Below are 16,359 nucleotides of genomic sequence, written 5' to 3'. Positions count from 1 at the left end.
TTTTTTTGTTTTTGGAAAGGGGAAGGAAGTAGGGTTTTGGGTAGGGGTGAGGTAAAAAAAATTGAAATATATTTTTTAATAGGGGTGGTAGGGGGTGGGGTGGGGTTGGAGTTGGGGTGGGAGATTGAGGGTCGGAGTAGGGATGAGTGATTTTAAGAGTTGTATGGATATTTCAATTTAAGAGTGAGGTTGAAAGAGAGTTTTGAAAAGTGTTTTTCTTACTTTTTGAAGGAAAGTCATTTTTCTTAATTTTAAAGAAAATAAGTTGATTTGAAAAATATTTTCCAAAATCTGTAAGCCAATCAAACAGGAGAAAATTGGAAAACATTTTTCAGAAAATATTTTCCTTTATACCAAACACACCCTCTATGATGCAATCTTTTCCCCTTTCCCCTTCCCCTACCCCCAATTTATTTTCATTCTTAAAATGATATTTTTAAAACGATGAATTTTTTTCACGTCTGAATTAGATATAATGTCTTCATATTTCCTTATTTATTCCTAAATAATCCGATTTCTCAGTCAAACGATGAGCCTTCTAATATTCCATGGACACTTTGTCGAAAATAATGAAAACTCTCCTGTTAGACAATTTCATTTATTCTTAATTCATCTAAGAGAAATCCATATATATCTGAGTCAATTTAAAGTTAATAATATCAGTAAATATTCCTTCTTGCTCTGGTCATTCAAACGATTTTTGGTTATTAAACAACTACACGGATTATATTTTTAATATTCAATTTTTATACTTTGGTCATTCAAACGATTTTTGGTTATTAAACAACTACATGGTTTATATTTTTAATATTCAATTTTTATGATACATACATTTACTAAAATTACGAATAAAATAAATGAACTTCAGAGCTTGTCCACCCCACAGAGCTCATCTATCCTCTGCGACGAATGCAACTTATAGAAGTGATTCAAATTTAAATTGTTAACTGAGTTTCTATATTTATATGTTGAACTTGCTATTAAATGTTGGAACTGTGCTTCTTCACTTCCATATCCCTCTTACTTTCTGGTATTCTCTTTCTCTTATATAATAAGAGGCAGTTGAAGCAGCTACCAACAGCTTTCTGTCGTCGTGCTTGCCAACCGGAAGCTGTTTGCTATGTGATTTTACTATATCATTGCTAAATAATTATTATATGTTATTTGTGTATTAAAAAAATAATAATATTTCATAAAAATAAAATAAACATTTATAACATGTCTGTTTCATCTACTTCAACCGTAATTTTACTATATCGCCCCTAATTAATTTTATTATATGTTATTTATGTATTAAAAAATTAATAATATTTAATAAAACAAATTAAAGTAGAGATTTATGACATGTCTTCTACAGCTGCTTCAACCATAATTTTACTGTATCGTCTTAAATTAATTATTATAAGTCATCTAAGAGTTAAAAAATTAATATTAAAAAAAATTTATACTAAAAATAGACATTTATGACATGTCTGTTTCAGCTGCCTCAACCATAATTTTACTGTATCACGCTTCATTAATTACATTATAAATCATCTAAGTATTAAAAAATTATTATAGAGTCATCTAAATATTAAAAAAATTAATAATATTTAATAAAAAGTAAAATAGACGTTTATAATATGTCTACTTAAACTGCTTCAACCTTAATTTTACTGTATCGTACATAATTAATTTTATTATATGTCATGTATGTATTAAAAAATTAATAATATTTAATAAAAAATAAAATAAATATTTAACATGTCTGTTTCAGTTGCAGTTTTACTGTATCGCCCCTAATTAATTATTATCAGTTATCTAAATATTAAAAATATTTAATAAAAAATTAAAATAAATATTTATGACATGTCTACTTCAACTGTTTCAACCGTAATTTTACTGTATCGCACCTAATTAATTATTATGAGTCATCTAAGTATTAAAAATTTAATATTAAAAAATTATTATAAAGTTATCTAGGTATTATTAAAAAATTAATAATATTTAGTGCTAAATTAACTTGACGTCTTATATGAGGTTCACTTAATTTGTTTTTACAAGTATTTTTTATGATAATTTTGCCATACCACGTCTAATTAGTTATTATAAGTCATTGAAGACATTACTGCATTGCTGCTTCAATCATGATTTTACTATATTACCTTAATTAATTATTATGACCATTTAAGCATTGTACCAGCTAAATTGGAATGGAAGAAAAAGTATTATAGAAAATAATAATTAAAAAATTAAATTATTTAAAAAATATAATTAATTATCATTGTCAAGAAATTTTAGATAAGGAGAATAATATATATTATTTAAAAATCACGTAAAATGTATTATAAATTATAATAATTAACAACTAAAAATATCAAAAAAATTAATATGTTATATATTTTTTTTAAAATATATAAAAAAACACTATACATTACAATAATTAACAACTTAAAAAATTTAAAGTTCAATCTATTTGCTTTAGCATAACTTCATTACTCCTTTCCCTTGCCTTCATCTTTTTATCCACTTTAGTTTGTTTGTCTTATTTTTTAAAATTTGTTATATATTTTCAAAAATTACAAAACAAATTCCTGTAAATAACAATGATTATCTAAATTATATTTGTATCACATAAATTGATACTAAAAAATAACATGTATTAAATCCGTGCTGACACGGGTAGAGACGGATCTATTAAGGTCGGTGGGGATGGCACGCCACCCATAAATTTCGACGAAAACTCTCTATATATAGCTATATATAGAGACTTATATATTAAAATATTAAATTTGTCATCCACAATATCAAAGTACTATCTAATGCAAGTGGCAAATTGCCACTTTTGTGTGTAATAGATCGTGGATTTGATCTTGGACAACATCATATTATATTTTATATTTTTTTTCTGTTAAGTAATGTTCTATATATATTAAGACTGATATAATAAATATTAAATCTGTCACTCATAATATCAAAGTGCTATCTAATTCAAGTGACAAAACGCCACTTTTGTGGATAATAGGTCGTGGGTTTGATCTCGATCAACAATATATTATTTTTTAATTTTTTTTGTTAAACATTGTTCTATATATAGACACTGATAGTGGGTAATAGGTCGAGAGTTCGATCTCGATCAGCGACATATTATTTTTAATTTTTTTTTGTTAAGCATTGTTCTATATATAGAAATTGATATTGAGTAATAGATCGTGAATTCTATCTTGATCAACAGCACATCATTTTTTAATTTTTTAATTTAATTTTTTAATTTTTTTTATTTAAGCATTATTGATTAAAATAGAACAACAAACGTCATAAATGTACCAATTTAAGCATTATTGATTAAAATATCATTTTTTATTTATTTTTTTTGTTTAAACATTATTGATTAAAACAGAACAACAAGCGTCATAAATATACCAATTTAAACATTGTTGATTAAAACAAGACAACAAACATTATAAATATACCAATTGACAATTTTAATTAACATCGCCGAATCCGCCTCGGGACACGGGCCTTCGCCTTCGACGTCTATACTTCTTAAAAAGATGCACATACAAGAAGAAACTGACACATAATGAAGTATGTATTATGATTACCCTTAAAAGTTATTATTGCTAATTAAGATTCCAAACATATATATTGGGTGGAAGCATATACAAACCCATCGATCGATGAGTTATTTATTATTACAACTACGTAAAAGTTTATTATACGTAAAAGAAAATTGAGCATCCTTACATTACACACGTGCAATTTTTATTTATAAAAAGCATTATATTAGAAATAGTAAGGGTAAGCATTTAATTTCTAGCAGGTCTTGTAACACATGCAACGATAATGACGAAAACCATGACAACGTCCACCCTCAAAGTGTTCTTGTTGGCAGTGTTGATTGCAAACGTTACCCGTCACACAAACCCCATGAAAGGTTTCGCTGTGGTACTGGCATAGTTTTCCCTCTATCTTCCTTACTCCACCTCCTATTTCTTCTGCATCCACAAAGTTATGTAGTACTAGTAATTAATCACACATTAAATTCTTTGTACTATATTATATAATAAAGGCACAATATATGAATATTCATTCGAATTTAACCTTAATTAGCTAGTAAATATAAATTCCAATTTCTGAGTATGAAAACCTGAATACCTCAACTTATAACTTATATCTATCTAGTGTGTCAGTTGAACATTCAACTTACAAAATAATCATCTAAATATATTCACATCAAAAATCTATATATCACATCAACATGATATAAATGACCATTGAGACATAAAATTTATATACTATACACATCAAGACATCTAAAATTTTATGTCGCATCAAAATAACTGGTTGATATAATATAAGTCATATGACCACATCAACACATCCAAAATTTTTATGTCATCAAAATCTTGATGAACTTCTGAGAAATATACTAAAAACGAGTTAAAATATTAAAGTGCCAATTGAGACAAAGCACTCTGAAAATTAGAATGCTTACTTAAAAATTTACTTACCAACTAATTATGTATTATGCTTATAATAAAATTGCTTGATATACCATACCATTTGTTGAGAGAAGAAGCACCAAGAGAAAGACGGTAACACTAGGAAAATGCTTCATCTTTTATTTATGTTGTTGAAGAAGTGTTGGTGGTTATGAAAAGTGGGTGGAAATTGGAAGGGATATTTATACAGAGAAACGGGTGATGCTTAGTATGTTTAAGAGTAAGGAATTCATAGACACCTGTCTCTTATGACATGCAAATTCATCTATTTATAAATTTTTCCGTCGGTGGTCTTTATCTGGATTTATATTTTAATTGTTCAATTGGTGAGTGTATGTGAAAGTTCTCCGACGTACTAGAATAAATAGGACTTAATAATATGAATCACAGTCCCATCTTTAATTCCATGGACTTGTCAATAACTAATTATGACTCGGAATTCATTTCACTTTATCAACCTATAAATTCATATACAATTTATTTAATTTATTTATCCAATTTTACTTCATTAACTTATAATCCATATCCATGAGCCTTTTAACCCGATTCACAATTTAATCATCTCATTAAATAGATTAAATGGGAAGTTGGGTTAAATGAGCATCGAGTGAAAGTGAGATATAGAGTAAAATTGAGGATTAAAAAAAAAAATAGTATCTGTTTAAGTGATTAAGTAATTCAGTATGTAAATTCTAATGAATCAGGTATTTTTTTACAAGTCTCCTTCAAACTTATGAAACTTTTAAGTGATCAGAAATTTTATGAATAATGAAGAAGCGGACGGACGAATAAAGATCTAGGCGTGAGAGAATTTGATAAGTGTGTTTTACTTGATTTTATTTGGTTGAATTTTTAAACTAATATTACAAGAATAATCATTGAAAATTAATGTGTAAATTAAGAGAAAATTTAAAATTAGGTGGCAAGAAATCACAAATAATAAATTTAAAAAGTACTTTTATCATGATAATGCATCAAGTTAAGACTTGCCCTGAAGTCTCAACTCAACACGAAATTTCAACTCAAGACAAAATCTCAATTTATTATAGAAAATTAAAAATTGTCTAAGAATTTTTGGATAATAAGAGAGAAGAAGGGGAAAGCACAAAAAGGGGGAGAAAAGAAAATTTTGTATGTCTTAAGAAGTTTTTTTTTTTTTTTTTTTTCATTTTTTAAGTTACTCAGTATTGAAAATTATTTCAATTTCTAGTTTTAATTAATTAAATAGTCAAATTCTCTTTTTTGAATATTTCTTTTATTTTATTATTAAATAAAAAAAATATTATCATTAGTAGTACCAATTCTAGTATGGAGTAATTTTATTCTATATATTGCGAAAAAGATGAATTTTAATATTTTTATATAATAGTAAGTATTATTCCTAAATTTCACAGGCGTGAGTTGAAACTTTCTATTTAATTATATCTGCTTTATAGTTAGATGTTATTTAATTTGTTAACATCTATCTATTTTACACTACATATTAACATATTACTAATTATGTAATCGGGAGAGTTTGAATAAGAAGTGATATCATTAATTAGAGTATTGATAAATTATTAATATTTATCTAATAACATCTATTTATTTCATGTTATAATTAATTCGACACTTATTTATAATCGAGAGAGACGAATAATATAATAATTAATTATAACAATTAAGGTAATTGAAGGAAACTTACTTTCAAGAGCGTGTTTTAGTTTAAGTACATATTTCTAATTCTTAATATATATGACTACTTTGTTGATTAAATTATATTATTGAGAGGAGCACATTTAATTATCCAACTTCAGTAATAATATATAAATATAATCGTGAGAGGTATTTATACTTTTGTGAAAAATAAAAATTGAGGAATAAATTATTTACTTTATAATAAAAAATATCGAGTAAAGTCAGGATTCCAACATCTTTTAACATATTATAAAAATTAAAAATATTTTCTCTATTTTTTTGCTCACAAATTATTAATTAGTTAATTCATCACTCAACTCTTTTTTATTTTCTCAAATAGTAATTAAAGTAAGAAACTTCTATAGAATAGGCAAATCAATCTCTATTAGTTTGACATCTTTATATAATATTATTTAATGGAGTGCAAATTATACTCACATAAACAGACACACACACATGCCAGTGACTCGTCAGCTTGATATAAAATTAATACAAAATTATAAAACAATCTATTCATCTCCTCTAAAATGCTGCCGTTTGAGCTTAACGTGTAATTGTGGGGGTGTCCTTTTTTTCATTATTTGATAATTTGATATCTAGTTAAAGAATTTAATGATAACGTAAAGAGAAGATTTATATCAAATATTTCATATATTCTAACTCGTGTGATGATATTTGATCGAATATTTAAGAAAAAAAATAAATTACACATTTATCTCATATAAAATATATTTTTAAATAATACTACTTTGTCAACCGACAAATCATTTCTATAATCAACATGTCTTGACGACATATCAATATATTAATGGCACATATGTTCTATACAAAGATATATAATAATTTCTTATAGAACAAATCAAATCTTTGATCACGTTGATAAAGAACAACAAAAAATAAAATAAATATTGAAACCTTACAAACTTCATGATCACGAATATTCATGATTTGATCGGAAGCCACAAGTATATTTTACCCAATTTAAACTACAATACTTTAAAGTTCAAACCTCCCAGAAAAATAGCATACCTAACTATGATTTAAATTTAACAATTAGCTTTCAAATTCAAATTTAACAATTAGCTTTCAAAGTTTTAAAACTTTTAGAACAATAAAATTTAAGATTCAGAATAAATTCAAAATCTATATAAATTCATAATACAAACTAATTTATTTTGAACTCATATCACGTTGGAATAGTAGTAAACAATATAGGTTGAATCATACCTTAGATCAGCGCTAAGCTATCCTTCAACAGTAGGTGGAGCAAAATTACTTCAAAATATGCTAAGCGCTCTATCAATTATTCTACTTTTGCTTCCCTTGTTGCATTCTGGCATAAATATCATATATCTTTATCTCTGAATAACTATCAGTAATCATGCATAGATAAATATGAAATTACACCTTTAAAACTTTAAAATTTAAAATTTAAAATTTAAAAGAAGCCCGAAATTGATCTTACTTAAATCTTGAACAACCACATCATCAATTTTAGTTCATATAGATAAAATCATTGTTCTAAAGCAAGAAGGCAAAATTTTAATATTAAGTTTTCTTCATATATATTTTAAATACAATGGCCGTCACCTCTTCTTCATCTTTAGTACACTCTTATTCATCTCTTAATTTGAACAGATTAATGAGATCGAGACATTGCGTGAAAGATAAAAAAGGGCAGCCCGATGCACTAAAGTTACTGCTATGCACGATATTTGGGGAAGGACCCCACCACAAGGGTGTATCGTACGCAGCCTTACCTTGCATTTCTGCCAGAGCTGTTTCCAAGGCTTGAACCCGTGACCTCTTAGACACATGACAACAACTTTACTAGTTACTCCAATACTCCCTGGTGCACAACTTTATCATTGTGTGGAAGATAACAATGAAAAATTAAATGAATATAATTAATAAAAATAAATTATCAAAAGATTCTTACCTTGTGGATTCTAGTATATTGTTATAAATAAAAAGAAATCTAAATTTGTAAAACTCTAAAATTTTTCCTAAAAAAGTGCCTAACTATGAAATATTTTTATTTTTTTCATAAATTATTTATCAAAATGAAATAAACTAAAACCATAGGAATAAGGCGATGCTAAGCCTAGTATTACTAATATGATTTGTAACTAGAGAAAATTGAAGGAAAGATGACTTTTAAGTCTTGAATGAAGGATTGGTGACATTGACCAACTTAAAGGGTCAAATATAATTAAGAAAATTGATTAAGTTAATTGTGGACTTGATTAATATTTTTCAAACTTTTTAATCTTTTCAAAAATACAAATCAACTCACACCCACAAAACTTCTCCGTCTCTGCAAATTAATCTCTCTTCTCTCTTTCTCTCGATAGTTTCTCTCTCTAACTTCTCCCAACCAACAACTTTCCAAATTTTTCCTTTTAATCTTGTGCAACTTCAACCTCTGGTGACAAATAATTTGAAGTTCTTGCCCGTTCCTTTTTTACTTTCAACCGTCAGTCGACGTGACAACATTCTCCGATGACAACAACTTTGAGTTCTTCATTATTTTTTTTCAATTTTCATAGGTAAAAAATTAGGGCTTTTTAGTTATGACGAAAACGAGGAACTTGATTTGTTGCTGTTTGTTATTTTTTTATGTTTGTTATTTTTTAGTTGAATTTCTCATCTGGATGTATCTGCTACTGTTATTTTTTCAACGATGGATAAAACATGTAACGTGAATCCAATAGATGAGTAATCTATTGCAACATATATGACTAATCTGTTGCGCAGATTAGTAATCTGTTGCAACATATATGACTAATTTATTGCGCAGATTAGTAATTTGTTACAATATATATGACTAATTTGTTATAACAGACGAGTAATCTGTTGCAATATTTCAGCGACAACAACTTCGAGTTCTTCATCGTTTCTTTTTTATTTTCATAGATAAAAAATTAGGGCTTTTTAGTTATGATGAAAACGAGGAACTTGATTTGTTGGTGTTGTTATATTTTTATGTTTGTTATGTTTTAGTTGAATTTCTCATCTGGATGTATCTGCTACTGCTATTTTTTCAAAAATGGATAAAACATGTAACGTGAATCCAACAGATGAGTAATTTGTTGCAACATATATGACTAATCTGTTGCACAGATTAGTAATCTGTTGCAACATATATGACTAATCTTTTGCGCAAATTAGTAATTTGTTGCAACATATATGAATAATCGGTTGCAACAGATGAGTCATCTATTGCAACAACATGTGAGTAATCTATTACAACAGATGCATCATATGTTGCAACAGATTACTCATTTGTTGTATTTGTATTATAGTGTTGTAACATGAATCCAACATATTGATCATCTGTTTCAACAGATTAATTATATGTTGCAACATATTACTCACTTGTTGCAACAGATGACTCATATGTTGGATTCATATTGCAAGTTCTAATTGTAGCAGTAGCAATACACCAAATAAGAAATTCAACAAAAATCATAATTTTACATACAAAATCACCTATGAAGTAATATCAAAGTATATACGAACAAAATTTGACCTAAATTTTTTAAAAAAATTTCAACAAGGGTACAACGAATAAGTAAAACACATGAAATTTTTTATGAAACAGGTAAAGAAGACAAAGATAATATATCATACATCAAATTCAAAAGGATCAAGGGGACAAACATTTGGGTTCTCATAAAAATGTTTAAGTTCCCTAGTAGTTTAATTGCTTTCTAATAGTTGACCCATCTGTTACAACAGATTTTCTATTTGTTTGATAATTTCCAACAGATGAATCATCTGATGCAACATGTTAGTCATCTGTTGATTCAAATTAAGAAATTATTAGTAATAACTAAATTAATTTAGCTAAAATTAAAGACGTCTCTAAGACAATGGGACAAACATTTGAGTTCTCCTAAAGATATTTGAGTTCCCTAGTATTTTAATTATTTTTCAACAGATGACCTATTTGTTACAATAAGTTAGTCATCTGTTGCAACAGATGTTTATAACAAGTTAGTCATTTGTCGATTCAAATTAAGTAATTATTAACAGTAACTAAATTAATTTAATTAAAATTGAAAACAAGTCTTTAATACAAGACCTTAGACAAGGGGACAAATGTTTGAGTTCTCCTAAAAACATTTGAGCTTTAGTATTTTAAATTGCTTTTCAACAGAATAATTTCCAACAGATGAGTCATCTATTGCAATAATTTAGTCATCTGTTGCAATAGATGTCTATATTTGTTTGATAATTTTCAATAGATGAGTTAGTTATTGCAACGGGTTAGTCATCTGTTGCAACATATGTCTATATTTGTTTGATCATTTTCAATAGATGTCATTAACTGCTTGGTCTTTTTCAACAGATTACTCATCTATTGCAACATGTTTGTCACCTATTGATTCAAATTAAGTCATTATTAGTAATAACTAAATTGATTTAACTAAAATAAAATATGAATTAATAAGTTCAATTACAGTTTCAATTAATCTCATGGTAATTACACACACTACTAGAAAATATTAAATTTTCGACGGTCAATGTAGTCGAAAAGTGGTCAGAAATTAAGGTATTTCCGACTACTTTCCGACTAAATGATGGTAGTTGGAATATAGCTTATTGGAAATTTTTTTTTGACTATTATTGTCAGAAATATTCGACTACTTTAGTTGGAAATGTAGTCAGATATTTACAAATAGTTATTTAATAATTATTAAATTTCTGACTACTCTAGTCGGAATAGTTAAAATTATTAAATAATTATTTATTAATTTTCGACTACTGTAGTCGGATATTTAATAAATAATTATTTAATAATCTTAATTATTCCGACTAAAGTAGTCAAAAATTTAATAAATAAATATTTAATAATTATAAAATTTTCGACTACTGTAGTCAGAAGTTTAATAAATAATTATTTAATAATTATTATTATTTAATAAATAATTATTTAATAATAATAATTATTTAATAATTATTATTATTTAATAAATAATTATTTTGCATTCGCTTACCCGACTTTCAAATTATAAACGACATAACTAATGTATTTTTCACAACAGGATCAAACACAACAAAAATTTATAAATACAACAACTTTAAACCATTCAAAACAAACATCAAATCAAATAGTTTAAACATGTAAATGTTACAACCAAAAACAAGAACAATAACTACAATCTAATTATCATCAGATTCATTATATTCCTCGTCCTGAAATACTTGTGGCATGTGCTTCTTAACCAACTCCTCCAATTTATCAAATTTAGCAAACCTAGCATCATTAGCTGCACATTTCTACGTCAACTCCACAATTTGCTTTCTCATCGCATCCATTTCTTCCATAATTTGCAAAGTAGAGGAGGAACTGGGAAACAACGAAGGACTACTCGAGGATTGGAGATCCCCTGTCTCGTAGGTTCTACCATTCTTTGGATCACCTACCACAGTCATCCACATATTATTCAGCTCTGCAGGTGATGGTTGGACCATGGTACCATCCTCTGAAGTAGGTTGGGTTTTTCGCCACTCTTCTAAGTTTTCTTAAAATTCTTCCTGAAAGAAAATTATTTGTCAGTACGTAAACAAGCAAAGTTGTGTAATAATAAAACAATGTATGTAAAAGTTATTATCTTACATATACAATTCTAGCACGCGGTTAGACCCAATCTCCTCTTGTACCGTCCTTGTTTTCCTTTCTATGCGTCTCTTCGTAGACCTTAAGAAAAGGGCGCTCTTTTCCCCATTTTCATAGTCCTGCAAAATTTTAGAAAAAAAATAATGCAAGTATGAAGACAAGTCCGGGAAGCAACCCAGGGGATGTAGTACTTTGATAATGCAAGTGTGTCTGCAAGAAACAAAGAGTGCTTAACAAACTCTGCACCAATAGGTAAATTTAGTAAAACAGTCACTAGTGAAACAACCAGGTTTTTTCAGCTGCATAAAACCTAAAATTTCTGACCTATCAGATGCAGATAGAGAGATGTGTACATTTGTATATTTGAGGATGAATCTCCTGACCTATTCCATCCTGATAACTGGAGGCGATTCATTACCTTTGTGAAGAAAATGAAAGAAGGAAAAGACACTAACCAGTGTCACGAACAAGTAGAGAGGGAGCCAGAGTATTTCGTACATATAGCTCAGCCGTTAGTGCAAGAAGCTGTGGTAGCCCTCATGCACTAAGCATGAAGTTTATAAAAACTTATGCAATAAGTAGATTCAAAATACTGTCATTGATCCTTCTAGCATGGAGTTTTTTCAACATGTTACTGGGATCTAAACTCCCTATCATTCTTCTTATATGTTTGTAAAACCGATTATCGGGTATTTTTTCAAAGTTAGATATTATGTGTTATGAAATGATACATAATTCAGTAGTAAACGTAACTCTCTTGGATACCGATAACACTACAGTATATTCATGATTCCCATATTGTTTGTTCGATTATTGAAATGTCTCCTCTTTTAATTCAAAATACTTGCAAATTCATATTAATCGAGGCACCGAATTTCAAATACTAAACATTTAAAATATATTACTATTGTTCATCATAGTAATATATTGATTTTTATAAGACTTTTCTGTCTACTTCCTCCTTATTGTCCATCAAAACTATAGGATCACATTTTTTATTCGTCAACCCATTCCTCCAGTTAACAAACAGCTGCACACACCTTCAGTTAACAAACAACTGCATGTTTTAGACAGTTTAGGTAAATCCATCTTCTTTAAATTTCTCTTCTTACTCTATAACTACAACATCAATACGTACATTTACTCCATCCCTCAGCCCTGATCCATTCTTTCCCACGTAACGCTCGTTCTTTCACTCACTAAACATATCTACTATGACTGTGTTTTGCAACACATATATGTTGGAAGTCGATCACTATAGAAAACAACAGGCAGGGAGGCTACTGCTACCCACATTCCAATGTTGCAACAAGTTCAAAAGGTCTCTAGCATCCCTGACAGTTTAGTGCAAGTGCTGTACCTGAATTCTAGATTTCACCTCTCCGGCTTAAACCTGAATTCCAGCCCATTGCATAATGGGATCCCTGCCAGTTTAGTCCAAGTGCAGTCCACAAACAAGTGCTGATTCAATTACCAGTTAGTTTGGAGTGCAGTAACTCCACCTGCGTATCAAATAAGAAACATCTAGTTATCTCTCCTTGGTAAGCAGCCTTCCCTGAATAGCCAATCATACTATAAATGCGTAGGTCGAGTTTAATCTCGTTCCAACTACCTCACGGCTGCGTGTAAAATGGTTTAATTGCTTCTATAATCATATGTGCACCGCTAGATGCGGGAATGAACTTGCAATAAAATTATATTAAATTATCTTATCTTTCAAAAATTTCAAAAATTACAGAAAAACATAAGGTTTACTTACCCATTACCACTATCAGGGGCGATAATTAGTCTATCGTTGCCGTTATATTCTACTACCTCTTTAAATTTTGGAAACTGGGAAGCAGCTACTGTAGCATTAGATGTTGTAGCACTATCAATGGATGGCAATGTTGATGTGCTAGCACCTTCAATTCTCAATCCAAAAATGCTAGGTGTGGATGATGTTGAAGGTATAAATGAAGAGCTACTATACAGACTAGTGTGGGGAGAAGAGGGATGGAACTGGTGGGGCGGTGGGGGCATGAAAAATGCATTTGGTAGTGAAATATTTGCCCTTGGAGGAGGAAGACTATTTGTAGTAGCTTGTTGAAGAGTTGTGGTAACATTTGGTGGTGGTGGTGTATATTGACCTGCGGGAAATTATCAGTTCCTTTCTTACCTTTCTTATGACCAAACACCTAGTAAGCTTATTACTGTACTTCTTTTCACCTTTTTGGTGGTCTACTCCTGAAATTCCTCAACTTTGTTAAAGCCTTTTGAGAAGTTAAAGTACTATAATATCAAAAAGGGTTATAGGAGTTGGTACGTTTAATATGCTCCCTTTTAGGCAAATTCTTACCAATCCAAACCAAACAATTCCATTGGAATAAAAAATACACCTACTTTACTTCTTTATATATATCACAATAAATTACGATAAAGTAGCCAATGGGAAAGGTAATTATGTACCTTCGAATTGCTACAGAGATATCAAACACTAGATCTTTTCCACAAAAATTACATAAAAAATCATACTCGCGTAGCATTCTCTAAAATTTTCCAAAACATATAAAGCAAAAATTCAAAGTCATTTTCACTAATCACAATGCAACTAAAATGCGGACCTCGTAACAACTAACTGGAATTTCAATAAATGAAACCATCTGATCCTGAGCATTAGCACTACTTCTATCCACCGTACCACTTTCCAAAAAACGAGTATCAGTTGCATACAATCTCCACTGGCGATTACCTCTTCCTAGATCCACAACATCCAATCGTAACCCTAGCTCTGAATATCGCCCATTTCTTATCAATTTTCCCTTTAATTGGAATATCTAAACCAGCATTATACAAATACAACTTGTCTAGGTCATTCTCAATGAAACAAAAGTAAAGTGTACTTGGAACTTGATGAAATACTGCAGCCATATACGTTCAGTTTCTAGATAAATCCCACACAAATTTCAGTAAAACGTTTTGGCTTAGACAGAAATTGAAGAAGAACAACAGAAATTGAACATGCAAATGAGAAGAAGCAAAAATTGTTACCTTAAATGTTCTCCACGAGAAAAACAAGGATGCCAAATTCAACTTTTTCGCATTGTGAGGAGTAAAATTCTTTTTCCATGTAGTAGAATTATCTCTTTAATCCATAGATGTTGATAGCTTAGTTGCATCTACATCATATTTTTTAAACTGAATCTGCTATAGAAAACTGTATGATATATCCTTTTCTTTTTCTTGGTTGGTTGATTGTACAGGTTCTAGAAACTGAGAAAATGATCGAGAGGGGAATTTTGATGACTTTTTCTGAAGGAAAACACTTTTCAATTTGTTATATCTCTGTAAACACTACAAAGATGCCAGCCCTAGATGGATAGCTTATTTGGCTTTAGCAGCATCTCAACCAGATCTAAACAACTATCTTTGAACAGTAACATTCAGGTACAAATTCTCTCAAACAAAGATCTTATTCTAGTATTGAAGTTTTTCCATGAATTTCTATCCTTTCAACAACAACAAATTTTCACCAAAATATTTGAACTTGAGTAGTGAGTAGTGAGTAGTGAGAGAGAGAGAGTGAGAGGCGTGAAATAAAAATGAGAAAAGTGTAAACCCTAATACAGTGAGAGGCGGATATATATTAAATTTATTATTAATTAGTTTTCGACTGAATTAGTCAAAAATTAATTCATATTTATATTTAGTATTATTTCAATTCCCGACTACAGTAGTCAGAAATTAATTGGTATTTATATTTAGTATTATATTTATTTAATTATTTTGATTTTCGACTACAGTAGTCGGATATATATTAAATTAATTATTAATTTTAATTATTTATTACTATTTCCAACTATAGTAGTCGGAAATATTTAATAATTTATTTAAATATTTTATTTTTGTATAACGAACTGATTATACATTTACTAATATATTTATTTAATTATTTACATTTTTTACTACAGTGGTCGAATATATATTTAATTAATTATTAATTTTATTTATTTACTAGTATTTTCGACTATAATTGTAGGAAATATATATTTAATAATTTATTTAGATTATTATTTAATTTCCATACAAGGGACTGATAATATATTTAATAATATATTTATTTAATTACTTATCTTTCCTACTACAGTGGTTAGATATATACTTAATTAATTATAGATTTTATTTAGTTGTTAGCATTTCTGACTACATTAGTCGGAAATATATTTAATAATCTATTTAACTAATTATTTATTTTTCGTATTAGAGACTGATTATATATTAAGTATTATATTTATTTAATTACTTATATTTCTGACTAAAGTGATCGGATATATATTAAAATAATCATTAATTTTATCTATTTATTAGTATTTCTGACTATAGTGGTCAGAAACCTATATTTAATAATTTATTTAAATAAATAAGTTATTTAATTCTTTATATTTCCGACTACTATGGTCGGAATATATATTTTCCGGAATTTGCCGCCAAATATTCTGATTGTTTTTGTCACAAATAGTATTGGAAAAATATTTTGTAAAAAATAAAAATTAAGAAATATGATTTCCGACTGAAATAGTTGGAAATTTTCCG

At 28.4% G+C, this 16,359-nt stretch overlaps 1 protein-coding gene and 1 long non-coding RNA gene across 2 annotated transcripts; both read right to left on the bottom strand.

Moving 5' to 3' along the window:
* Nucleotides 1-3,671: 3,671 nt before the first annotated feature.
* On the bottom strand, nt 3,672-4,657 carry LOC107867575 (defensin Tk-AMP-D6). Its single transcript, XM_016713871.2, has 2 exons — nt 4,543-4,657; nt 3,672-3,977 (listed from the first exon to the last, which is right to left on the bottom strand). The coding sequence occupies exons 1-2, from the start codon at nt 4,598-4,600 to the stop codon at nt 3,796-3,798; spliced, it is 240 nt and encodes a 79-aa protein (XP_016569357.1). The 5' UTR covers nt 4,601-4,657; the 3' UTR covers nt 3,672-3,795.
* Nucleotides 4,658-11,144: 6,487 nt separating this feature from the next.
* LOC107867574 lies at nt 11,145-15,382 on the bottom strand. Its single transcript, XR_001673241.2, has 4 exons — nt 14,818-15,382; nt 13,148-13,289; nt 11,788-11,906; nt 11,145-11,705 (listed from the first exon to the last, which is right to left on the bottom strand). It is a non-coding gene; the product is annotated as an uncharacterized LOC107867574 (long non-coding RNA).
* Nucleotides 15,383-16,359: the final 977 nt, after the last annotated feature.

This window comes from Capsicum annuum, chromosome 4 (assembly GCF_002878395.1).
Source record: "Capsicum annuum cultivar UCD-10X-F1 chromosome 4, UCD10Xv1.1, whole genome shotgun sequence".
NCBI classification, from domain to species: domain Eukaryota; kingdom Viridiplantae; phylum Streptophyta; class Magnoliopsida; order Solanales; family Solanaceae; genus Capsicum; species Capsicum annuum.
The sequence above is the reverse complement of the archived record's forward strand: the minus strand, read 5'-3'. Positions and strand labels throughout refer to the sequence as shown.